Raw genomic sequence first — 26,908 nt, forward strand, 5'->3', positions numbered from 1 at the left:
TGTTTTTGCTGGAGTAGTAGTGTCTGGTGTTAGGTTTCCGTGCTTCCCCGAGTATGTCCATTCATCTTTGAGGGAGTTGGAGGTGCCCAAACTCTACGACATCAAGAGCAAGGCTGCTAAATTGAGAGTTTGAGGGCATGGATGTGATGTCTCTCCCCGGCCTTGAGATAGCATGTTGTAAGGGCATGGCAGCTTCCTGTGAGGGGAGACTGACCTTGCCATGAGATGGGAGAACCAACATTGGCGGGCCCACATGGGGGTCACCAGAATCATCCTGACTGGCACTATTCTGTTGAGTAGGGGAATCAGGGGAAAAGCATAGACAAATTTCCCTGTCCATGTTATCCAGAGACCGTTCCCTTTGAGCGGTTCTGCTGGACCTGAAGGCATAATCTGGGCATTGTGTGTTCTCCAGAGTTGCGAACAAGTCGATCTCTGGGAAGACCCAGTCTGCGGATTTTGAGCACAATGTCCTTCTGTAGCTGCCATTCGTACTCTACTGGAAGGGGGGGGTGGGGGTCTCTGCCGAGTACGTCTGCCAGAAGATTGAGTTCCCCTGTAACGTGTTGTGACAGGAGGAACATCCTGTGTTTGAGAGCCCATTTCCATATGTTCTGGGACAGTTTGGACAGCCCTAGAGAGAATGCTACCGATTGTTTAGGTAATACATGGCCGTAGTACTGTCCATGAGGACTAGGACTGTCTTCGCCTGGAGGTGTGTTTGAAAAGCCTTCAGGGCCTTGAACACTGCTAGCAATTGCAACAAGTTTATGTGATTGGACGCTACCGCTGAGGACCACACGCCATACACTGTCTGTTGAAGGAGGCGAGCCCCCCAACCCACCCCGTCAGAGATGCGTCTGTATTAAGAGTGGCTTCTACTGTGGGGGTGGTGAATGTTTTCCCCTGCAGAATGTTTGCCCTTGACCACCACTGCAGAGAGTGAACGAGGGCTGCCGAGAAAACCACTAGATCGTCCCATTGTTCGTTGGCCTGACGCCATTGGCTCGAGAGCCACTCTTGCATGGGGTGCATGCGCAAGTGAGCGTGTGGAACTAGGTAAATGCAGGAGGCCATCATTGCAACAGTCGCATGGCCTTGCGTACTGTCACCTCGTGACTGACTACATAGTGAGGGATCTGGAACAGCATGTTTTGAACCCTCTCCGAGAGAAAGACGAGGCCATCTTTTGTCCAAATTAGAGCCCCCAAAAACTGCTTTACTTGGCTGGGGTCTACACTGGAATTTTTCTAGTTGATCGAGAAGCCTAGGCTGAAGAGGAGGTCTAGCATCTTCTGGGTATTTGTTAGGCATGTTCCGTACGGATCCCCTGTTATGAGCCAGTCGTCGAGGTAAGGATAGACTGGAATGGACTGCCTGCGCAGGTGAGCAGCTACTACCGCCAGTACCTTTGTGAATACCCTTGGAGCTGAGGCGATGCCGAAGGGAAGAACCTTGAACTGATAGTGTGTGTTCTCTATCATGAACCTTAGGTACTTTCTGTGTGCCGGCAACATTGAAATATGAAAGTATGCATCTTTCATATCCAATGTGGCCATGTAATCAGCCTGCATCAACAGTGGGATTACCTCCTGCAATGTTGTCATTCAGAACTTTTGCGGTTTTACATATTTGTTTGCAGGGTGCAGGTCTAACACAGGGCAAATGGTGAGCTCCTTTTTGGGTACAAGGAAGTACAGTGAATAAATACCCTTGTTTACCTGGTGAATGGGGACGACTTCTACGGCGCCCTTTTCCAGAAGGATCTGCACCTCTTCCAGCAGGATTTGCAGGTGTGCTGGCGATAGGCATCTGCACTTTGGCAGGTGGTATCGAGGTGGCCGGTGGAACTCTTTGCAATAACCGTGGGTGAAGGTCTTCAGCACCCACTGGTCTGAAGTGATTCCCTCCCATGCGTGAATGAATGACAAATGTCACCCGTCTATGCGGAGGCCGGGGAGCCTTTTGGGGTAGAGTTCCTGCCTCTACCCTTGCTTCTGCACTGTCCTCTCTGCCGATACTAGCGGTTGCCAGATGAGCCTTGCCAAGATGACCATGGGGTACTCCAGCGCCATATTGGCTATGGGGAGATCGGGAGAAGAATGGACCTCGAAAGGCAGACATGAGTTTGGGACTCCCCGCTGTTGGAAAGGCTTGGCCTCAATCTGGTTGAGCGATTTCAGCGTCTCATGTTCTTTTTTAGGCATCAGCGACAGCCTTACCAAGTAAGTTTGACTCCTCTACAAGTTTATTGATCAAGGAGGCCAAAGTCCCTGGAATTTCAGCAGCATCTATAGTGTTCTTTAAAATATTGTGGGTCACCCGTCTGCCTTCAGTGACGACCGCCAGCAGGCGTGATTGCGTGGGCTCAGGGACCTCTTGGAGCAGGCCCCACTGTACATCGCTGAAACGAGTGAGAAGGGTCATATTATTCGTGATTATGGTTGAATAGGCCCCAGGTGTGGTAGTACGTTTGCCAAGAGCATAGAGCTTTTTGCAATCCTTGTCCGGGGGAGCCTCCGCCGTGGCAGCCCTGCTCTTTTTCTGGTGATTGTAACAACCAGAGAGCCCGGTGTGGTATGACCTTGAATATACATAGCGTCAGATGGAGAGGGGGCAAAACAACTTCTCAACCCGAGGGTTGACTGCCCTTGTGAGGGACAGAGACAAAGAAGGAGTTAGGCATTTATGGAACTGAGCAGTGGAATAGCTCGACTAGTGGGAGGTTTTTCTTTAAGAATGTCCTCAACAAAGTCAGTGTCCTGGACAGCGGCCTGTGTAGCGATCTGAAAGTCATCTGCGGCTCTCTTTAGGATGGCATTAAATACCATTTGGTCATCTATTGGCAATGACTGCCTTTGTGGAGGTGAAGAAGGCGGGTCTAGAAAAATAATGTCTGGGTCTGGGGTATGAGTGGGTGAGAACCAAGGCCCCTGATATGCTGGCTGATCTTGCTACCAGTCTGGGTCATGGCTAGCTGCATCCTGATCAAAAGGATTGTCCTTGTATGTTTCTTCTAGTTCTGAATACTCAAATACCTTCTCTTGATGGATTTCTGACTGCATGGGAAGCTGGAGTAATGTATTTTTCTGAGATGTCTATGAATTGGGACATCTTAATCATAGAATTCTCAAATCTCAGCCTAGTCCACAGGGATGATGCAGATGGGGGTCTGGAGGAGGAATGCTGTTCAGAAGGGGGCGATTTACCTGCTAAAGCCCTTGTGAGAGACTGGGGGGATTCAGAGTACTCCTCTTGACAAGAGGCGGTGCGCCCCTGTGATCTTCTGCTGCCAAAATAATAGCCACGAGACTCTTGGGTAATTCAGCGGCTGAATGCTGGGTTTCAACCCGCCTGTTGGCAGCACCCCGGTTCCCAACTCCGCCGAATCCTTGGGTGCCTGCGCACCATTGGACGACGTGTCGGCACTGGTGTGCTTTTTTTGTGGGAACGCCCTTATGGGAGGAAGGCCCAGTCGCATGCCAAGAAGACTGTTGCAGGGAGGGTGCCGGACCGTGAGGTTCGATAGGCGCCGTCGTAGTAGTAGTTTTTGGCTGGCCTGTAGCCGTTTGGCATCTCTTTGACGTGTCAATCAAGGAGGCTTTGGGGGTTGTGTTTTGGCTTCGGTGATGCGTGTGCCCCCGTCGCCGGGCTGTGAACTCCCCATAACAGAACCGGTGGTCGATCTGTCGGGGCCGGGTATGGGCATCTGGAAACCTGAGGGTTCTGCCGAAAGGTCTATGACTTTGAGATCGGAGCCATTGTTGCCGCTGGAATCCTTGTCTTCCGAAGCGATGGCGCCAACGGGTGAATGACTCAGCCTGCATCACGTAGGCAGCCAACCAATTTGTCCGCCTGTCCTTTAACGTCTTAGGATGAAAGTTTGCAGGATTTACAAAAACGCTTGTCGTGGTCACGAGGTAAACACCTATTACAACAGCAATGGGTGTCTTTCCACAGGAATTTGCCGTTACACGACGGACAAAATAGAACGGGCGTCCGCTTCATAGCGGAGGGAGCCGGCAGACGGACCAGAAAGGGAAAGAGGGGAAAAGGAAATTAATTCTTAAAAAGAATAAACCCCGGGTCTTACTCTCCCTACTGTATGGGCCTGGCCAGACAGACGTCGATCAGCACACCAGTCGTTGAGCGGTAGTGGATGTCTTCGGCAGCGGTAGTCCACGAAGGAGTCGTCAAAGAGAAGTAGTCGAAGACTAGCCGACATCGGTCGTGGGACAAAGTAGTAATTAAATAGCAATATCAACTCTTGCGAGCTCTGCATAAGGCGACCAAACAGTTGGGCGGAAAAAACAATCTGAGGGACCTCAACGCGCGAGGGATTTTGGGTACACTACACGTCACATTATGGATAGTGTTACAGTCACGCACATGTCGACGTCCCCTTTCTATCTTAAAAAGAAAGATGCAATACTCTGCCATTACCACTAGATGTCAGACTATATGCACAGCGGGTGATTCTAAGCAGATTCACAAGCATCAGAAATTAGGATTATTGTGTGAAGGAAATATAAGAAAAAAAAAAGTTTACACACTGAGCATATAAATATCACAGTTAAGGATTGTCACACAAAAACAATTAAAACATATGCGTCCACCCCTATGAGACATTGAATTGCATATTAATTCATTACAAGTGCAACACGGGCAAGTAGGTCCGATGCATAGAAAAATAGGCAGACCTCTTTACAATCAACCCAAAACGCTTCCCTCAATCTTATAAAGTCCAACCCTAACATGGTTTGGGGGCTAGTGCCCCAAAGTCAACCACTTACAAAGCATACACTTCTTCAGGTAAGTTCTTATAGGAATAGTGCGATTGGAACTCTTATTAATCATAACCAAAGACCCAGCCATCCAGAAAATGGAAGCCGGGGAGGATTCAAACAAATGTAAACCAGCAACAAACCATGTGACAGGGGGACATGCAACACCCCACTACTCCAGGAGACCACTGATGGGGATTCGGAGAATGTAGTATGGCCCAGGACTTACTCAGGGCACCAGTCACTGAGGATTTGGCAAAGACTAAGGCAGGAGAACCCATAATCACAAGGTTTCTTTTACAGGACTGGAGACCAGATCAAGTATCCAGAGTCTTGCAACTTAGACCAGCGTTGACCCAGATGGGGGGAAAAGAATAATGACCCTTCGGCTAGAAACTGAGACAAAAAAGGCACCATGGGCCTGCAGGAACTAGAGCAAGGAGATCCAAGCAACTCGATGGTCCAGATGGGGCAGACAGACAAGAAAGAATGGTCCCACGACTGGAGTAAAGCTGGGGACAACCCAGGACAGTGCAAGACAAATTTGAAGTGAAGTAGTGATGACCCAATACTCTTAGGCAAAGGAGGCTCTAATCGGGAGGTGACAATGCAACAGCCCAGAAAATGCCCCTGCACAGGATTAACAATCAAGCTTGATTGTACCTGGCCGTCAAAATCTTGATGCATGATTGGAAGGCTGGCTAAGGCCAGTCCTTGAATTAATGTGCATATCTATGGGAGACCCTGCCCATTCCTTAGATTGTTACCAGAATAAGAATAGTTGAGCCCCTGATTTTTCTTCTTTTTGGTAGTGCCACAAAAAAAAATACATTAAAAAGAAAACAAAATCAGGGGCCCATATCCTTAGCCAGCCTTCCAATCACACATCAGGCAAAGGTTTTACAGGTCATGGGTGAGATGTACTCGCGAGAGAAGTGGAAGACGCATTGCAGGGCAGATGGACATGTCCAGAAGATCTGGGTACCGCGTCATCCTGGCCCAATTAGGATCATGTGTTTCACAGATTTTCTCAACCTCCTGATCACTTGAGGAATGACGGGGACTCCCAATCCACCACGAACGCGTCTCCTAGAGTAGTACAGTTCGCACTTCGGGTTGACACTGGTCGAGAAAATATCCACTTGAGAGGCTCCTCAATGGGTGAAGATCTCTTGAAGGACTTCCTGAGCTAGTTCCCAATCGTGGGAGACTGTGCTCTGCCTTCTCACAGCATCCGCCTCCGTGTTCTTGTCTCAGTCTAGGTGAACTACTGATGGAGATTCCTTCTTGTATTGCCCAGTACTAGAGCGGCATTGCGTCTCTGCACAGTGGTAGTGACCCTACACCACCTCTCTTGTTGAGGTAGTACATGGCCACCGTGTTGTCCATCATTATCAGGACATTCCTTCCCCGTACAGAGGGCAGGAAGGCTTTCAGCGCTAGTCTGATTGCCCTCAGCTCCAAAAGATTGATATATTGTTTGGACTCCAATGGAGACCAACGGCCACTGACTGTCAGATAGTTGGTGTGAGGCGTCTGTTACTACGGGTGTCTCTGGACATGGTTACGAAAATTGTTCTACCTACAGAATGTTGTCCTCGCAGGCCCACCACAGAAGATCCTGTGCAACCGTGCTTGGAACCTGAAGTAGGTCTGAAATATTTCCTGAGAACTGGGACCATCGAGTTCTTAGAGCCCAGTGACGGGATCTCATTCTCAGGCAGGCCTCTGGCACCAGACAAATGCAGGCTTCTATTAGGCCAAATGTTAGGCAAGATTGGATGCAGTACCCTTTGGGGTCTAAACAACCTTGACCTCCTGGCAATAGGAACCCAACCTTTGGTATAAGTCTGTACTGCACAGGTTGGTAATGTGGCTGAGCAGTCGGGCGTATCTCAAGAGGGGAAAATCTGAGCAGTAGTGTTTTTACACAGAGATTACACTCAAGGTTTCTTGATTAAATAATTATTAAACAGTCAGTTCAATAAGCCTTCTTTAGAAGGGAGCAATATAGTAGCAACACAAAAATACACTTCAAAATACACGCTTAGTTTCTCTAAATCAGCAAATACCCATTCGGGATGGCACACAGTTTCTTCCTACACCCTGGGGTGACTTAAATAACTAGCACACTGTGGACATTAATATATCACAGGTGCATTTGGGCCTCCGTGCCCAAATTGTGTTGTGTGATCTCCAAACTGCACTGTTAGGCCTCTCTCCCACTATACAGATGTCTCAAACCTAGCAGGGCCTCCGTGCCCAAATTGCATTATGTGATCTCCAAACTGCATTGTTAGGCCTCTCTCCCACTATACAGATGTCTCAAACCTAGCAGGGCCTCCGTGCCCAAATTGCATTGTGTGATCTCCAAACTGCATTATTAGGCCTCTCTCCCACTATACAGGTGTCTCAAACTTAGCAGGGCCTCTGTGCCCAAATTGCATTGTGTGATCTCCAAACTGCACTGTTAGGCCTCTCTCCCACTATACAGATGTCTCAAACCTAGCAGGGCCTCCGTGCCCAAATTGCATTGTGTGATCTCCAAACTGCACTGTTAGGCCTCTCCCACTATACAGGTGTCTCAAACCTAGCAGGGCCTCCGTGCCCAAATTGCATTGTGTGATCCCCAAACTGCACTATTAGGCCTCTCTCCCACTATACAGGTGTCTCAAACTTAGCAGGGCCTCCGTGCCCAAATTGCATTGTGTAATCCCAAACTGCATTGATAGACCGCTTAGGGAGACGAACAGTAAGAAGAGCCACCGATAACACCCAGCTTGGATAACCCTCACCACCCCCATTCCCCTCCTAGGACAGCGACTGAACGAGCGGTCAACTCCAGCCGGAATACCACCCATAGACGGAGCCAGACTAGTAGCGGACACCCCCTCACCAGTCACTACACCACAAGACAACTGGTCCAAAGCAGGACCAACTGGACGTAACCAAACAAGGGACTAGACAATTCTCAATCCTACAATGCCGCGCAAACGACCAATTCCGAGGAAAAGACGAAGAGACGAGGGAACAAACACGCCAGAACAGCAACCTAGAACAACCATAGACTGGACCGCCACAGACAGGAACCCAAACCGAAGGAACTCAGAGAAGAGAGAAATCCCTCTACCTAACTCCATACCTCGCAGACAACTGGCCACCACGGTAATCCAACCCAACATCAGAACCAGCAACATCAATCAACCTAACACAAGCAAGTAGAAGAAGGATGACCAAAACAAACAACATACAGACGACAGACACAATAACCCCCTACATCACCAAAGCAAGAGGAACTTCCAATCAACAACCACAACCCCCGGAAGACGAACCCGATGAAAACAAAAAACCCAAGACAAAACCTAGAAGAACTCTTCGAAGATGCTGACACCCCAAACCCCGCAGCCCAACAAGTGACCAAGAAGGAAATCTCAACACCGAGCGGAAGACGACCTCGACAAAACCCAAACCAAACCACACCTCCAAACTTCACTGCAATCTAATAAACGCAAGATCCATGTCAAAACACTCAACAGAGATCTTCGACCTACTCGACGACAACGGCATTGACATCCTGTTCATCACAGAAACCTAGCTGGACAACTACAAAATCACACTCCAAAGCTGCCTTCCGACAGACTTCAAATGCCTACAAATAAACAGGAAAAACAAAAAAGGAGGAGGCATCGCTATAGCATTCAAAGAACACCTGAAAATAAAAACTGACGATCCACTCAGCATCCTCAACTGCGAGCCCTGGTAATTCACTTAACAGCGAGCCCAAAAACCAACATCACATTCGTTCTGGTATACAGATCAACATATGATGCAACATTTGTCGATAACTTCAACAAAGCCATCACCAACTTAGCCATCAACCACGAACACCTAATCATCCTGGGGGACTTCAACTTCTGGTTTGAAGACAGCCACGCCAACTCCCAAAACTCACTAATTGAACAACTCAGCACCATGAAACTACGACAACTAGTCAAAGGAGCAACCATCTCATCATCCCATTCGTGATCACTCTGCCTAACCAAACCCACATCCAACATCCGAAACTCAACCACCACCAAAAGAAACTGGAAACGTGTCAAAGAAAGCAACCTATTCGAACAACTGGAATTAACAAAACCCTCAAATACAGAACTGGAACTAGCTGACCTAGACGGCAAAACAGAAACACTGCACAAATGGATCGCAGATACGATAGACAAGATCGCCCCAGAAAAACCATTCACCCCATCAAAAAAAAGAGCAATGGCAAAATGGTTCATCCCACTATTAAACGACATGAAAAAGGAAAACAGAAAGATGGAATTGGAATGGAAGAAAGAATACAACCCAGGGAAAAAAACACCGTACAAGAAACAAATCCGTGCATACAAGAATGAAATTCAAAAGGCAAAGAAAAGACATTACGATGACAGAATCAACAATGCCACCAACACACAAAAAGAAATGTTTAGCATCATTAAAGAAATGAGAAACCCATCAGGCTGTGATAACACCCCAACCCCCTCAGAAAAACTATGCAACGACCTGGCAGATCACTTAAAAAAAAATGTTTTTTTTAAAAAATCAACGACATCTGTCAAACCATACAAAAGCGACCAACCAAAACATACAACCCAACGAACCCAACTCGGAACCACAACACAAACTGCAAAGCTTTCCTGAAATATCAGCAGAGGCATTCGCAATGCTGGTTAAACGAAGCAAGAAAGCGGGATCACCCACGGACCCATGCCCCCCAGACATCTACAAATCAATCCTCGCGCAAGGATCGCCAGCAGAACACTACAGAAACCTTCTAAATCTATCACGATCAACAGGGACTGTACCGAAGATCTTCAAATCAGCATACATCAAGCCACTCTTAAAAAACACAAGTGGTGACGTAGATGACCTTTCCAACTACAGACCGATCTCCAACATCCCCTACCCAGCAAAACTTCTAGAAACCTATGTATATAAACTAACCCAAGAACACGTAGAAAAACACCACATGCTGGACCAAGCGCAAATCGGTTTCATACCAGCGAGAGGATCGGAAAAAGCACTACTATCCATCTGGGACGACCTCAAAACTAACGCAGACTCAAACACTACTTCAGCCCTTATTATGCTCGACCTCTCCGCAGCCTTTGACACAGTTAGCCAAGACACCCTAACCAAAAGATTAGAAAACATAGGCATAACAGACAGCACTACGCTGAACCAAATCATTCCTAACAGACAGAACAGAAACCGTATGGATAAAACCTTTCAAATCCACTCCACGAGTTAACGACTGTGGAGTACCACAAGGATCCTCACTATCTCCATTATATTTCAACATCTACCAGACTCCAGTCATCGGAATCTTCAAAAAATACAACCTTACATGTTACAACTACGCAGATGACACTCAGATCATATACAAAATCAAAGACACTGATGCCGACCATTCATCCCTTACCGACTGTCTAAAAGAAGTCTTCGACTGGATGGATGCCAACAACCTGAAAATTAACCCAGGAAAGACAGAAATCATGATCGTATCCAAAGACCAAGAGAACGAAACCACCATCCCATGGCCTACGGAAACGGGAACCGCACCAACACCATCGATGGTAGTAAAAAATCTGGGAGTCCTAATGGACAACAACCTAACCCTGGAGCCACAAATAAATGCAAGAGTGAAGAAATGCTTATTCCTCCTCCGGACGGCAAGAAGAATTCTACCTTTCCTCTCCTTCGCGCACAAAACACTCACTATCGTCGCCCTAATCATGTCGAAAATGGACTATGCAAACAGCCTCTACCTCGGAATACCTGAATACCTCCTGAAGAAAATACAACGGATCCAAAATGCAGCAGCAAGACTACTCCTCAAACTATCCAGAAGAGATCGTATCACTCCAGCCCTAAAAACCCTACACTGGCTCCCAGTTAAACATCGCATCACCTTCAAAACAATGTGCATAACGCACAGGGCAATCAGTGGACAAGGAGCAGAATTCCTACAAAAGAAAATAACAGTCTACAAACCAACGAGACCCCTCCGATCGAGCAACGAAATCCGCCTGGAACTCAAACCATACCCCAAGAAAAAACTTGGAGGCACCTCCTTCTACCACTTAGCCGCAAAAACCTGGAACAACATCCCAAAGGAAATAAGAAACACTGAAGATCACCTAAAATTCAGGAAATCACAAAAAACCTGGCTCTACAACACCACAGGCTAAACCTGAAAAACGAAACTGGTAAAAAAGGATAACTAAACCAAAAAGACACAGACATCCCTGACCGGGGAGAGTAAAGCCCACGGCAGCTGGACGGGTGACATCGGATAGACAGGAACACAGGCGGCACACACGGAGACTGAGTCAACTGACCCAGACAATCCCACCAACTCCTTCGCCCGCACCGTAATTTAATTACCGCCAAGTACCACATTGGGGTGGAATTATAGAGACATTGACAATCCCCACACTACCTGAGAGGTTGTCATTAGCAGATGCACTGGCCACCTGAGTCTAAATGGAGGATAAGGGGAGCCACGAGAGAGCATGTTAGAGGTGGGGGCCAGAGGAGTAAGGAACCTCTAGACCAGTCAGACCCAGATCAGGACAGAGCCGCAACAGGGGAGACTACGCAAGCCGAGCGCTTCAATTCAGGATAGAGATGCAAACTAACCAACCCTACTAACAACTTCCCTTTCTGCATCCACCTCTCAAACTCAAAACCAAACACAACCAAAACCTACAGCACAACAAACCGCACAAACTTCACTACATTGCAACAACAAAACAAAACACACATAGCCTTGCACAACAGTACACGACGACTACTGGCCGCAAACACCCCAGGCCCAGCCAACAGACCCACCGGGCTGAGGCCGCCAACAGCACATCACTGCTCTCTTGCATTTTTCCAGCTTCCTCCCACTAACTCAACCCCCCCCCCCTCTCCCTTTTCAGAGCCGCCAGAGCGCCAAGGGACCACTACGGTGGTGATAGTGCGCGGTACAAATGTCCTTAACATTAACATTTAGAGCAATACTATTGTGTGTCAAAGAAAAGGGTTTGGGAATAAAATAGCAATATCCTGGAGGAAAGGTAAAACACAAAGTCAGAGGGAAGAAGAGTCTTTCAGGGAGCCAGGACAGCCAATGTTAAGTTAGCAAAAGTCTAGGTGAGCTGAAGCACTTCCGGAGGCAAGTAAAAGTCTTGCACCATTAGAAGTCTTTGCAGAAAAAGTAGAATCAATGTAGGGCCACAAGCTGGGAGGCTTGTGAGGTGCAAAGCTGCAAGCAACTCTGCAAATCAACCAAGACAAGTCTCAACTGAGAAAAATTCAGGCTACACAACAATAGGTAAGTCCCCTTAGTTTTACCGTACCTTTGGTTAGAAGAAATGGTTCCAGCTGGCTTCTGTTCTTGTGTAGCTCTGCAGATCCTGTTCCTGGGCCTTAATCGAGGGGACAAGAGGGAGGATGTCTGGAGGACTCCTGAACTACAATAGGACGGTCAACGACAGCAATGGGCAAACTTCAAATCAGCGGCACTTTGCGGTTTCAGCTCCTCGCGCCTCAGCAAATAGCACCACCGTGATTCCCGGCTACCACTATGGACTTTCCTTGCATCTGGGGACCAGCACTCTGTTGAGGTGGCTCAAGCTTGGTCAGACCCACTTCCTCAGAGTCCGGAGGAACTTCCTGGAGCTCAGGTACGACTTAAAAGTGGTGCACTCAATCTGGTGTTCCTCTCCCTGGCACTTCAGTTCCAGCAGCAGCAATGAACAGCCAGCTCCGTGAGGATGTCCAGACGTGTTCACTTTGGGGTCGATTGGTTCCACCAACCCAAGAGGGGAAGTCGTCTTTGCAGGGCTTCCCTAAGCGAATTCGGAGCTTCAGCACAGCAGTAGCGCTTCACCGGGCAAACCAACGGTCCAGGAGTTGCAGCAGGCGTCTCTTCCAAGTTCTTCTTCGGATTCCTTTGTCCAATGGTCGACTCTGCCTTCCAAGCCAAAAATCTTCACCCTTTATGCAGGTTTCTCCCATTAATTCCAGCCTAGCTGGCAATCACACAGCAGGGTGCTGTCCTCCAAGGACAGCCAGCCGGCCAATCACCTTTAGGTGCATTCCTGTAACCAAGGGGATTAAGCACAGGGAGTTTTGGGCACCTCCCTCACTTCCTGCCCCTGCCAGACACCCTGGAGCTTCACTCGTGAATCCTGCCAAAGAAAAAATGATCAAAGGGACCAAACCTGGTTTGGCACGCAGAGTACATCTCAAGAAGGACCTTTCCAACAAAAAATGGTGAAAAATGAAGACCGGGGCCATTTTGACAAAACGGGCACCCTTGGGTGCCATACTGCAGCTGATGTCAAAACCTGCTTGTTGGCTCACCTATGAAAGTTTGGAGTGTTTCTTCTTTGTTGACTCAAGCTGTCCGCGCTTCCTGGAGGTGCGGATCTCGTGGAGGTAAGGACAGGTTTCTTCCTACGCTGCTCTGTCGGGTATTAGTTCAATATCCGATGTGAAGACAGTTTTCGCAGGCAAGAGTAGGAGCGGTCAGAACAACCGCGTAAGTTCGTGGATGCAGGAGCCCAGGGAGGAGTTGTGGCAGTCCGAAGGCACCGCGACTTTTGCAAGCTCAGGAAGGGGGAGCAGCTGTCCCAAGTAAACCGCAACTATTGGAGGTCCAGGAAGGAGGAGCCGCGGTCCGAGGGCAACCGCGGTAAGGCTGCAGGACACGACCACGGTCGAACAGTCCTGGAAGGGAGGAACAGGATGGAACCGCTTGAGAAGAGATTCCAAGGTAGGCGAACACAAGGAAATAGCGACCGGAACTCGGAAACTGCAAGCGTTGACGTGCGCCGTACCGCAGGGGCGGGGTGCTTATCTAGCTGAGTTGGTTTTCACAGGAGCTAGACCGCGGATCCGAAAGCGGCATTCGCTATGTTGGGGGGCATGTGAGGTCACTGGTACGATGCCGTATAGACCAGGATGATCTGAGGGGACAGAAGCGAGGTTTCATGACAGTATACCCCCTTCGAATCCTCGAACCCCCAGGCTTGCCAGGATGCAACCAATGGAACTGTTGGACCAATCTTGGGGCATTAATGTTGGAGTCTGGTTCCCAGGTACGATCACTTGGTGGATAACCCTTCCATTCTACCAAATACTGCAAACTTCCTCTCCTGTATCTAGAATCACAGATCCGGGAGACTTCATATTCGACCTGACCCTGGACAATAAGAGGAAGAGGGCGAGGAGAATTCTTGGTGGATTGATGGTAGGGATTTAACAAGGAGGTACGGAAGACAGGATGAATTTTGTTCCAAGCTGTAGGTAGATGCAGTTGGTATGCCACAGGGTTGATTATCTTGTTATGTTACTTTGTTATGTTACTTTGCATTTATATAGCGCCTTATGTACCATTGGTATGGTCTGAAGGCGCTGGTAGGTTGAACGCCCTTGGGAACCCAAGTTCAAGTCAGTAGAGAGAGTAGATAGAGTCAAAGGTGCGTGTGAGCACCGGATATGTGTGCAGTTGGTGTGGGATTCGTGTAAAAGCTGCTTCTTAGCGGTAGGTGTGGTGGTTGAGAGATCAAGAGTATGTGTTGGTTCTGGCAGTATTTATCCAGACCGATTGTGGCTGCGTTAGGCCTGAGGAGAACGCCTGGCTGGGGGGTGTGTAACCAGCAGTGTTTAATTAGAGTGATGGGCAGTATGAGGCAGATGTTGGTATGAGAACAGCTATACCGAATGGTGTCATAGTATCTGTTTTCTAGTTGAATGGTGGTGTAAAGAAGAGAGTAAGCGTGATAAGGTGATATATATGATATGATGGGTTACACGCTCTTACAAATGTTCCATGTACTTCAAACCATTCCATGTAAGTCGCGCAATTCTATGCGCTCCAGTCCGCTCCACGCACTCCAATCTGTTCCATGAATTCGAATCTGTTCTATGTACTCTGATCCGTTTCATGTATTCTAGGTTGTTGTATGCACTCAATCCAAGTACTTGGATACAACAAAGGGTCTGTAGTATAGGGAGCCAGCTTGGTTGGTCTCAAATGCCTGGGTAAATATCGGAAAGATAACCAGACCTTGCCCCCAATAGCATATGACTTGGCAGGATGTCTTTTGGCATCTGCATGTCTCCAAGTCTTCCCTGGCTTTGGATAGGTGGTTTTTTACCTCCTGGAGAGTTGAAACTAAATGTGCAGTCCAGGAATCAACAGAGGGAACAGGACTTGTTGAAGGTAATACAGATGGAAGCACTGAAGGGTGAAAGTCTTGGTTACAGAAGAAGGGGCTGGATTTTAATCGCTGAATGCTCAGAGTTGTTGTAGGCAAATTCTGCAATCGGTAGCAAAACAGACAAATCGGCCTGTACCTTGGTGGCGAAGCATCGTAGATATTGTTCGAGGGTTTGATTGACTCTTTCGGTGATGCCATTAGTCTGGGGATGGTATCCCGATGACAAGGCGCGTTGGATTCCTAACACCTTACAGAGGTGTTTCCAAAACCGAGATGTATTGGGGTCCACGGTCAGAGAATCTTAGATGGGAGCCCATGCATATGAAAAATGTGTTCCACAAAAATGCCAGCCATCTCGGGCGCAGAAGGCAATTTCACGAACGGTGTAAATTGGGCCATATGAGAAAAGAGATCAATGGTCACCATTATTGGCCATATGTCCCCTGGAGGAAGATAATTCTACTATGAAATCTGTTGCTAGGACTTCCCAGGGTCGAGATGGTAGAGCTGGTTGGAGGAGCAATCCTGCTGGTTTTCTGCCGTCTGTCTTGTTTTGGCTACATGTAGTACATGCCTGGATATATGCTTGAACATCCTTAATCATCTTTGGCCACCAGAAGTTTCTTTGGATGGAAAGAAGGGTACAGCTGACTCCACAGTGTCCGGAGTGGAAGGTGTCATGACATAGGTGTATTATCCGTTCCTTCAATGTCTGGGTAGGAATCACTAGTTGGGAACCTCAGAAAAGGAAGCTATCTTTATATTTCAGGGCCCATGAGTTGCTTCCCTGGAAGTCCTTCCATAAGTCTGAGGTTGTGGTCTCACTTTTAATAATATCCAGGAGATTATTAGCCTGGGCGATGAACACGGTGTTGGGAAACATCCTAGGTAGGTCGCAAATATCTTGTAACGGATCGTCTGGAGGTGTGGATAAGGCATCTGCAATGACATTCGAGGTTCCTGGAATATATTGAATTTGGAACTGTATTGAGCAAAGAAGGCCCATTGTGCTAGTCGACTGTTTCGGCATTCCATGGCCTGGAGGACTTTTAAATTTCTATGATCCGCGCAACTGCACAAGATAAGTGGCGCCCAGGAGGAGAGGACGCCATTCCTTAAAGGCTTGACGAATGGCAAGTAGTTCTTTTTCCAGGACTGAATAATGTGTCTCACAAGGAGGCAAGGTCCGGGACAGATAAGCCACAGGATGTTCAAGACCATTGTTAGCTTCTTGTTTCAGAACCGCACCAACGCACCAATTGCATATTCTGAGGCGTCCGTTTCCACCAGGAAGGGTCTTGAAGTATCTGGTTGTATCAGAACGGGTCCTTGTGTGAACTTCTCCTTCAGTCTTTGAAAGGAGGTTTCTTGAGAAGAAGTCCTTTGAAAGGGAACATTCTTTTTGAGTAAGGATACAATCGGTTCAACGATAGATGAAAAAGAGGGTATGAATTTCCTGTAGAAATTTGCAAGGCCCAGGAAGGATTGAATTTGTTTAACGGAGCACAGAACTGGCCAGGAAGTGATAGCTTCTATCTTGGTTGGATCCATAGCCATCCCTTGAGGGTTCAAGACAAATCCCAGGTAACGTACCGTAGAGACATGGAATATACATTTTTCAGGTTTGGCTAGCAATCGATGTTCCCTTAGTCTTTGTAGTACCGCAGAGACATGTTCCCGATGCTGAACTGGGTTGTTGGAATACACCAGGATGTCATCCAAATATACAACAAAGAGGAACAGCATGTCCGAAAACACCCTATCCATAAAACGTTGGAAGACAGTTGGGGCATTGGCAAGACCAAATGGCATAACCAGATACTCCAAGTGTCCAAAGGGTGTTCGAAAGGTAGTCTTCCATTCGTCGTCTTCTTTTATTCGGACTAAGTGGTAGGCTCCTCTCAAGTCTAACTTGGTGAATATTACGGCACCTTGAAGTGCTTCCAGGATGTCTGATATCAGCGGTAAAGGATACCTGTCTTTACGGGTACACTGATTTAGTCCTCTATAGTACCAACAGGGTCGCAGTTCCTTGGTGTCTTTTTTGGGTACAAAAAATAAGGATGCTCCTGCTGGGGACTTGGACGGATGGATGGTTCCGTTAGCAAGGTTGGTATCCAAGTAGTCTCGTAGGACCCTCTTTTCGGATTCCGACAGGATTAACATCCTGCCAAAGGGAATGATCACGTTCTCCTCTGTGTCAATGGCACAGTCTTCTGGTCTGTGAGGAGGCAGAGATTGCACAATAGCTGAGGAAAAGACATCCGAAAATAGTTGATAGATGTCTGGTACTTGATTGATATTGGAAACGGTAAGGGAATTATTCGTTTTTTTGCTTTCCATGGAAATGGCTGGTCAAGTGCCTTGTGAAAGGCAATGTGACAAACAAAACTCTGAGCCCAAAAACAATGAACCGGCGGTCCAATTGATGTATGGATTATGTTATGTTTTTTTTTTAACCATGACATGCCCAGAACCACTGGATAGTGAGCATCCTTTATGATATCAAACTGTAGGTTTTCTTGATGGTTGTGGATAGAGAGTATGTTGTTCCTGGTTTGTTGGGTAATTGGTCCATAAAATAGAGGGGAGCCATCGATTCCTTCGACAGCCTGTATATCATCCTTGGATTCTCTTGGTAAGTTGTGCTTTAAGGCCCACTCATCATCCATAAACACACCCATAGCTCCACAGTCCACCAAGGCCAAGACTGAATGTGGTACTCCGGTGGAAGGGGGTCAAGGTAACCTGAAGGATCCAGGGTTTAAGGGTGGAGCGGTCTTGGGTCTCCCGAAGCTGGTCTCCGTTCAGGATCGGGAGCTGGCGTTTCCCAAATGCCTTGGTGGAGCTATAGGACAATTTCTGATTAAGTGTTTGTCCGAAGCACAATACACGCATAAACCACTGTCAAATCTGCGGTTTATTTCCTGGACTGACAAAGGCCTCTCATAGCCCCCAGTTGCATAGGTTCTGGCTCAGCAGGAGGGGTTTCCCAGGAATTGGAACAAATGGAGATGTCTTGGGAGGAGAGCTTTGTGACTTTTTCTTTTCAGCCTTTCTCTCTTGTATTCTGAAATCGATCTGTAGGGATAGATCCATAAGAGCCTGGAATTAACCTGGACGGGCTATCCTGGCCAGCTCGTCATTTACTTCATCATTCAGGCCACGACGGAACAAAGTAAAGCATGCCTCTGAAGACCAGTCAGCTTCTTTAGCGAGCTGCTTAAAATCGGGTAACATAGGACAACATATCCTGGGAACCTTGTTGTAATTCCAGCAACCTCTCTTGAGCAGAATAAACCTGGTCTGGGCGATCAAACATCTCCTATAAGGCTGAAATGAATCCATCATAATTGTCCAACAAGGCATCTTCTGCATAAACCAATGGAGTATCCCAGGCCAGGGCATTACCAGTAAGATGGGCTATGACCAATCCCACCTTAGCTCTAGGGGTGGAAAAATAATATGGTTTAAAGGTGAAGTGTACCAAACATGAATCCAGGAAAGAGCGGAGCGTCTTAGGGGCACCATCATATTTATCCACACCACCACCCGTTGATGTGCTGTCCTGATAGGCTGAGTCCCGGGATAGAACTAGTTGCTTAAGGGCTGCGTTTTCTGCCTTAAGGTTCTGTACCTCTGTAGATAGTCCTTGCATTCCTCGTAAAAGATCCTGTACAGTAGGATCCATCTCGGGCCTCTTGTCAAGAAGGTGGCGTGTCAAACTGTGAAAACCTGCTTCTTGGCTCACCTGTGAAAGTTTGGAGTGTTTCTTCTTTGTTGACTCAAGCTGCCCGTGCTTCCTGGAGGTGCGGGCCTCGTGGAGGTAAGGACGGGTTTCTTCCGAAGCCACTCTGTCGGGTAGTAGTTCAATATCCGATGTGAAGACAGTATTCCCAGGGAAGAGTAGGAGCGGTGAGAACAACCGCATGTGGATGCAGGAGCCCAGGAAGGAGGAGCGCGACCTGAGGGCAACCGCGGTAAGGCAGCAGGAGACGACCACGGTCGAACAGTCCTGGAAGGGAGGAACAGGATGGAACCGCTTGAGAAGAGATTCCAAGGTAGGCGAACACCAGGAAACGGCGTCCGTAACTCGGAAACTGCAAGCTTTGACATGCGCCGTACTGCAGGGGTGGGGCGCTTATCTAGCTGTGTTGGTTTTCCCAGGAGCTAGACCGCGGATCCGAAAGCTGCATCCGCCATGTTGGGGGGCATGTGAGGTCACTCTGGTATGTTGCCGTATAGACCAGGACGACCAGAGGGGACAGAAGCGAGGTTTCATGACAGATGCGAACGCAGCCCACAGTAAAAACACACAACGGTAGTAAAAAGTAAGCCACTGCCACCAGCCAATAATTGTGGAAAGGGCAACATAAAAATGTTACTCGAGAAAATAGACAAAGGGGATACTAAGTAACCCCTCCAGCACCCTATTGTAAGATAGTGTGTGCTGGGTCTAGAAAGTTACAAATGTAAGTAAAGTCAATTTCACTTCACTGCTCTTGGAAACAGTAGTTATCGAAAAGAAGGCATCTAAACTTTGGGGAAATCCGAAAGGCTTCCCCGTGCCACTGCACTAAAGGTGCTGTGACACAATGTAAAACGATGATGCCTACGGAGTTTGTCAGACTCCAAAACCAAAAGAAACAGACCAAATCACAAAAAAAATACATGAGTGTGGGGAAAAAGGTGTCACTCTCTCCAGGTTAGAGACGAAAAGTCATCAAGTCCAGCAAAGGTGCTGGGGTCTCCAAGGTAGAAGGAAATTAGCACATTTCAGAGTTCTTCCCAACACCGAGCAACCTCAACAAAAAAACAAAAAAAAACCAACAACAAAAAACCGAAGGCCGGGAGACACAAGGCACTTTGAAATTTGTTGACCATCTGAAGAATGTCTTGAACCCTCACCTCGGGGGGCAAGCTGTTTCCCAAGGATGTATGCAGAACAGCTCCGATGAATTTGAGCTTTTGAGAAGGTGTCACATGGGACTTCTCGTAATTGAGAGAGAAGCCCAGTCTGCGAAGAGAGTGTTAAGTGACGTTGAGATGATCCAGGATTTGTTCGGAAGAACGTGCACTGATCAGCCAATGGTCCAGGTAGGGGTAGACGTGAATCCTCCCCTCTCCTGAGACTCGCTGCCACCACTATCATCAGCTTGGTGAAAACCCCCGGCAGAACTCGAAATTGATAATGAGAACCGTCAACTGCGAACCTCAGGTTTTTTCTGTGCTTGAGATGGATTAGGAAATGACACCAACCAATCCTGGAGTTGGACGGCCTGAAGGATCTGAGACCGTGTGACCATCTTGAACTTGTCCTTCCCGAGGAACTTGTTCAAGTATCTCAAGTCCAAGATGGGTCTCAGTCCTCCGTCCTTCTTGGGTATTAGGAAATAAGTGGAATACCAACCCTTGTTGGCCTCCGCTACAGACACTGGTTTTATAGCACCTTTCTCTAGTAGGGTTAAAATCTCCTACACAAGGATCTGGAATCCTCAAAGAGTGGTTCACCGGTGGATTGTTCTGAGGTCTCAGTATAAAGGGAAGGCAACGTGGGCTACGGTTTTCAAGGCCTAAGCATCCGAAGTAATGTCTCGCCATTCTTCTAGATGCTGAGACAGCCTGCCCGCTACTGGTGAACTGTGACTCAAGACCTCAGAGGTTTTGAAGCAGCTGATGGAGCGGCCGATGGTAAAGAACCCCTGCTTGAGCTGGCTTTGCACCCCTTCCTCACCCACCACGAGGAAATCTTCTTTGGCCCCTTTGACTGGCCATTCCTCTCACCCTTCCAACTGAGGAGTAGTAGCAAAAAAGATCTACCCCTCCAAGGTTGTCCACTAGGTCAAAAAGGCTGAGGTTGCATAATAGCAGCGCCTAAAGACTTGGCTGCCGCCTTCGAGGTCTGCAACTTCTCAAGACTCTCGTCAACTTGTTGCCAAAAAGTTGAGACCTGTCAAAGGGCATGTTGAGATTGCTCAACTGGTGCAAAACCCGACGTTCACAACCACGCAAACCTGCGCATAACGGTGCTAGTAGTCATGGCTCTGCTAATGCCATCAGCAGAATCCAAACCTGACTGAAGAGACTCACACATGGCTTCTTTGCCGTCTATGGCTAAGAACCAGTCTCTTTCATCCCCTTCGGGAATGTGCTCTGCCGCCATGGAGATGCAGTCCCATAGAGTGAACCTAAACTTTGCGAGGGCACATGTGGAGTTGGCAGATTTGAATGCCATACTCCCTGCGGAAAATACCTTCTTTGCCCATCCATCTACTCAATTGTAGTCCCTATCTGGAGGGATGGAACGATAAGCCGCTTGTTTGATGTTGCAGTAGCTGCTTGCGCCACCAGACTCTCTGGAGTGGGGCGTTTAGACAAGTAGTCGGGGTCACTACTGGAAGGGAGGTACTTTTTGGTGAAGTGTTTAAGAGCTGGATTTGTCTCTGGTGTCTCTCAATTCATCGCCACTCTTTTCTGCAAGGCAATATGGACTGGTAATAGGGGATCTGACTGGGTAACTTTATCTAAGATGTCAGTTAGATCATCCTATTCGAATGGCAATGGAGGCATACTCCAGCCCATGTAGTCCACTACCGTAGACCTGAATTGTCAGTAGGATGCATCTGCATGCTCCACATCCTCTGGTCTCCCAAACTCCAACTCAGGTGAGGTATCCACCCCACTTGCAGTGTGTAGGTTATCATGAAGGTCTCTTAACCTGGACTCCTCTGCAATAAAACTGAGGTACATTAGGCGTACCAAATTGGAGGCCAAATGGAGCCTCTTTGTCAGACTGCTCATGTTCTTCAAATATAGAAGAAAGACTAAAAATAGTCTTTCATGGGTAGTGGTACATATGTTTTCTCAGGAATTAGGGTTTTTGTAAGTAATGGGTTTGACGCTGGAATAGTCATCGAAACTTTCTTCATTGGCGCCAAAGATTGTACTAGGGCACTCGGTGTATGTGGCGCAGCTGGCGTCGATGCCTTCAGTGTCGAGGGTTTGGCCAGCGTCGTAGGTGTCGCCAGTGTTGAAGGTGTCGCCGGAATTGAAGGTTTCGCCGGAATTGACGACCACTACCTATGCTTCCAGCTCAACCGATCCTTCGATGAGACTTCATCAGATCGAGGACTCTCGATACGGATCGGGCCTTCGTCCTAGGCTCTAGGGCACGCAGGATTTAAGTCAAGCCCTTTCCTTCCTGGCTTCTTTCAAAGGCGTAGTAGGTGCATGGCTTGGAGGCATTTGTTTTTCTAATATTTTGAACATTACTGCACTGAAGGCCTCCCACTCAGCCAGAGTGGATTTGTTTGTTGGGCAAGAAACCCTCTAAGGGGAAGAATTCGATGAAGAAGTCGACGAAGGCGACCTATGATGCCTTCTCTTAGATTTCTTACAGGATGAAGAGGAGTGGTGGCTGCCACTCCTAGATCTCGACCGTTTGGCCTTTTTTCCTCCGAGGAGAGTAGCCTCTCGACTCATTGGTCGAAGGTTTCTAGGTAGGGGCTTTAGGGATTCGGACTACCTTCAACTTCCCCTTCCGTTCCTTCAAGGCTTTTCCAGTCATGGACTGGCACTTGGAGCAGTCCGAGGTGTTATGGACCGCTCCGAGGCACCACAAACGGATACAATGGGCATTGGTCAAAGATATTTCCACCCACAATCAACACTTTTTTTAACACGGTCTTCAGGGTTGTCGGTGTTGACGAAGACACCTCGATTCTCTCTCGATAATAATGAAGTTGGTCACGAAAGTGATGAAGAAGCGCAACGTATTTCTTCAAAGCTAAAGCGGTCGCAGAAAAACGAACCGACGCCAACGGGAGCTGTGCCTGCTATATATGCTTTCGATGACATCCTAGAGAAAGAGGCCTTCGAGGGACACAGTCGACGCCATCGACACACAGCACCCTCTGCCGAAACTTTCTTTCCGAAGCAGCTTAACCTGGATAACATATCAAAGATGAGGAATACGTGGGAGGACACAATCTGAAGTGCATGTTTTGCTTGCGATGGCCTATTACTGAAATATATTTAATGTGAATCATGTTTTCTGGAGTGCTACTGCAGTTTCACATCTACCTAATTCACTGCTAAGAATTGTGCACTAATTGAGTGCTATAACAACACACGCAAGGCACAAATTGGTCAAGTTAAAAATGTTCTCCTTTCATGGTATAGTAAATCAAACAATTTGACAAAGCCTGGTCTTCACTGGGATGTTGCACTTTTTTTGCAGCGTTTATTTTCGAACAATGCAAATATTTTGTCTTATACAACAGGAGAAACTCACTTTTTTGCCTGGTAGAAATGTTTTCCAATGTGAGATGGTAAGAGCCGTCTGATTCGGTCATCCGAAAGGAAGAGGTCATAATTCCCCATTAGACGGCGTTTTGCTTCAAAAGGCTTATATTCTTTTTTTAAAGTTTTGTATGGTATGATCTAGAAGGCATAATACAAATTTGCAAGGTTAGGACTTTCATCGGACAATGTGCAGGGAGATTCAAACAGCCACACAACGCAAACTTTCACACGTTTACACCACATTAAATGGTTAATTATTCAACTCCCAGTACGAACTTCAGATTTCAGGAGATATCCTTTTGAATAATTTTAAAAATACATCAAAGCAAAACCTGCATTATAAACAAAAATAGGGTGTTAGGGAGAATTCTCAGAAATGTGCTAGTTCCCCTTCTACCTTAGAGACCCCCAGCTCTTTTTGCTAGACTTCAGGACTTTTAATTTCTAACCTGGAGAGAAGACCTTTTTGTCACTCTCTCATGCATTTTTCTGTGATTTGGACTGTCTCGAAAGAAACAAACTCCATAGGCATCATTTACATTGTGGCACACAGCACATTCAGTGCAGTGGCACAGGGAAGTCATTCAGATTTTCCAAAGGTTTAAATACCTTCTCTTGGCTAACTACTGTTTCCAAGTGCAGTGAAGCGAGATTTACTTTGCTTACATTTTTTAACTTTCTAGACCCAGCACAAGACATGCATTACAATCAACAGAAATGCTATTACAGTGAGTATCTGCTTAGATTCACATGCTGTGCATATGGTCTGACATCCAGTGGTAACCGCAGAGTACTGCATCTTGTCTTTCGGGGACCAAAAGGGGGCGTCGGCATAGGCATGTCTGTAACCCTATCCCCATCGTGACATGTAGTGTACCCAAAATCCCTCACGCGCCAAGGTCCCTCAGATTGTATTTTTTATGGCATAAGGGAGCCCAAAGTTATTGTGAGTGAGTACATAAAGAGAGAAAGTAGTGTAAGGCGTTTATGTTCCTTCCACCCGAGCGGGGAGGCACGGTGGGCGCATGTGAATCTAAGCAGATACAATCATCAGAAATGCTATTACGGTGAGTAATGCATGTCATTTGATGCTGGTTAATCTGCTTAGAATCACATGCTGTGCATAGACTAGCGAGCAGTGCCCCGAGTTGGAGGTGGGTTATGAGAAGGAACAGTAGTGACAAAATGTCTTAATACTGCTTGTCCCAGCTGATAATCAGATCTAGAATGAGTGTCCAGGCAATAGTGTTTTGTAAAGGTGTGTACAGAACTCCAGGTTGCCGCTTTGCAAATGGACTCAAGGAGAACATTTGCAATGAATGCTATGGAAGCACCAGTACCCAGAGTAGTGTGCGCTGTAGGCTTGAACGGCAGTTCTCTCTTAGCCAGAGTATAACATAGTGTGATGCAATCCACCTTGAGATAGCCGATTTAGAGACAGGATCCCCCTTCTCTACCAGCTGCCACTGAAATGAAAAACTGGTTCGTCTTCCTCAGTGGTTTTGTTCTTTCCAGGTAAAACATGACTGCCCTGTGCACATCTAGTGTGTGTGTAGGCTTCTGTCGGCCATGCTAGTGGGATTCTGGAAGAAAGTGGGTAGTTCGATCGATTTCTTCACATGGAACATTGAGATGAATTTAGGCGCAAATCTGGGATGAGTGCGCAGAACCACCTTATCCCTGTGGACTCTAATAAAAGGTCTAGAACAGAAAGGGCCTGTAGTTCGCTAACCCTTCTAATAGAAGTGATAGCCACTAGGAAGGCTGTCTTGTAAGTAAGGTCTTTTATACTTGCTTTATGCATTGGTTTGAAGGGAGAACCCACGAGTCTGGTTAAAACACATATAGAGCCCATCCGGGAGCTGGGTTAGAAATGGGGTGGGGGATGAATTCTCTTAACCCCTTCCAGAAAAGCCTTAATAACAGGTATTTTCCACTACAACACTTTTTGTTGTGACGTAGTGTAGGCTGATAGAGCAGCTAGATGAACCTTTATGGAATTAAAAATCAAACCAGAGTCTAACAAATGAGTTTGGTACAACACAATGTGGGTAGGCGAGCAGTCAATGGGATTGACGCCCTTGGTCTTACACCAGATGACAAAGCGTTTCCACTACATGGGGGCCACCAAGATCATGTTAACTGGTTCCTGGTGCATCTTGTTGAGTTGGGGAGTCGGGCGGGGGGGGGTGTCGAAGCGTAAAGAAATTTCTCTGTCCATGTTATCCAGAGTCTGTTGGTTGGAGCGGTTTGGGGGTACCTGGAGGCGTAGTCTTGACATTGGGCGTTCCCCTGAGTTGCGAACAGGTCGATCTCTAGGAAGCCCCAATTCTGCGAAGACGTTGAAGATGATGTCTTTGTGTCGACGCCATTCGTATTCTAAGGGAAGTGGGAAATCTCTGCTGAGCACGACCGCTAGAAGATGAAGTTCCTCTGGAACGTGTTGGGACAACAGGAACATCTTGTGTTTGAGAGCCCACATCCTCATGTTTTGGGACAACTTGGATAGCCCTGGAGTGTGTGCCCACCCCGGTTTGCTTAGGTGAAACATGGCTTTGGTGCTGTCTGTCAAGACCAGAATGGTCTTCCCTTGTAGCTGTGTCTGAAAGGCCTTCAGTGCTTTGAATACTGTCAATAGCTCTAACAGATTTATATGGTTGGGTGCTACTTGTGGGGACCACACTCCATGCGCGGTCTGCTGAAGTAGGCGAGTCCCCCACCTCGTGAGAGTGGCTTCCAATGCGGGGTGGTGAAGGTCTTCCCCCTTCAAGAGGTTTTCCCTCCACCACCACTGCAGAGAGAGAATGAGGGCTGGCGAGACAACTACCCAATCTTCCCATTGTCTGCTGGCCTGACACCACTGGCTGTTGAGCCACACTGACATGGGACTCATGCGCAGCCACGCGTGGGGAACTAAGTAAATGCATGATGCCATCATACCTAGCAAGCACATGGTCTTGTGTACCGTCACTTCCCGACTGGCTACATATTGAGGGATCTGAGAAAGCATGTTCTGAACCCTCTCGTTCGAGGGGAAGACGAGGCAGTCCTTTGACCGAATCAGAGCCCCTAGAAATTGCTTGACTTAACTGGGGTCTAAGCTGGATTTCTTCTCATTGATGGAGAATCCTAGACTGAACGGGAGGTCTACTGTCTTCCGAGTATTCATTAGGCATGTTTCGTAAGAGTCCCCTGTTAAGAGCCAGTCGTCGAGGTAAGGGTAAACAGGGAGAGCTAGTCTGCGCAGGTGTGCTGCTGCTGTTGCCAGGACCCTCATGAACACCCTTGGCGCTGAGGCAATGCCAAAGGGGAGTACCTTGAATTGATGGTGCCTGTCCTCCATCATGAACCTTAGGTATTTTATGTGCGCTGGCAACATTGAAATATGAAAGTATGCATCTTTCACGTCCAATGTTGCCATGTACTCCCCCTGTTTCAACAGGGGGATTACTTCCTGTAGGGTTACCATACGAAACTTTTGAGGTTTGACAAATTTGTTCGCTGGGCACAAGTCTAACACAGGGCACATGGTGAGGTCCCTTTTGGGTAAAAGGAAGTACA

The 26,908-nt window shown here is 47.5% G+C and overlaps 1 protein-coding gene across 1 annotated transcript in view; it reads right to left on the reverse strand.

The window, feature by feature from the left end:
* RSL1D1 (ribosomal L1 domain containing 1) overlaps positions 1–26,908 on the reverse strand; it is a 426,377-nt gene that overhangs the window by 257,869 nt on the left and 141,600 nt on the right. Inside the window, exon 4 of the mRNA XM_069645597.1 lies at positions 23,337–23,485. Within this exon, the coding sequence (XP_069501698.1) occupies positions 23,337–23,485 (149 nt within the window). The remainder of the gene's footprint in view (positions 1–23,336; positions 23,486–26,908) is intronic.

The sequence above is a fragment of the Ambystoma mexicanum genome, chromosome 2p (assembly GCF_040938575.1).
Source record: "Ambystoma mexicanum isolate Mex_15411 chromosome 2p, UKY_AmexF1_1, whole genome shotgun sequence".
NCBI lineage: Eukaryota > Metazoa > Chordata > Amphibia > Caudata > Ambystomatidae > Ambystoma > Ambystoma mexicanum.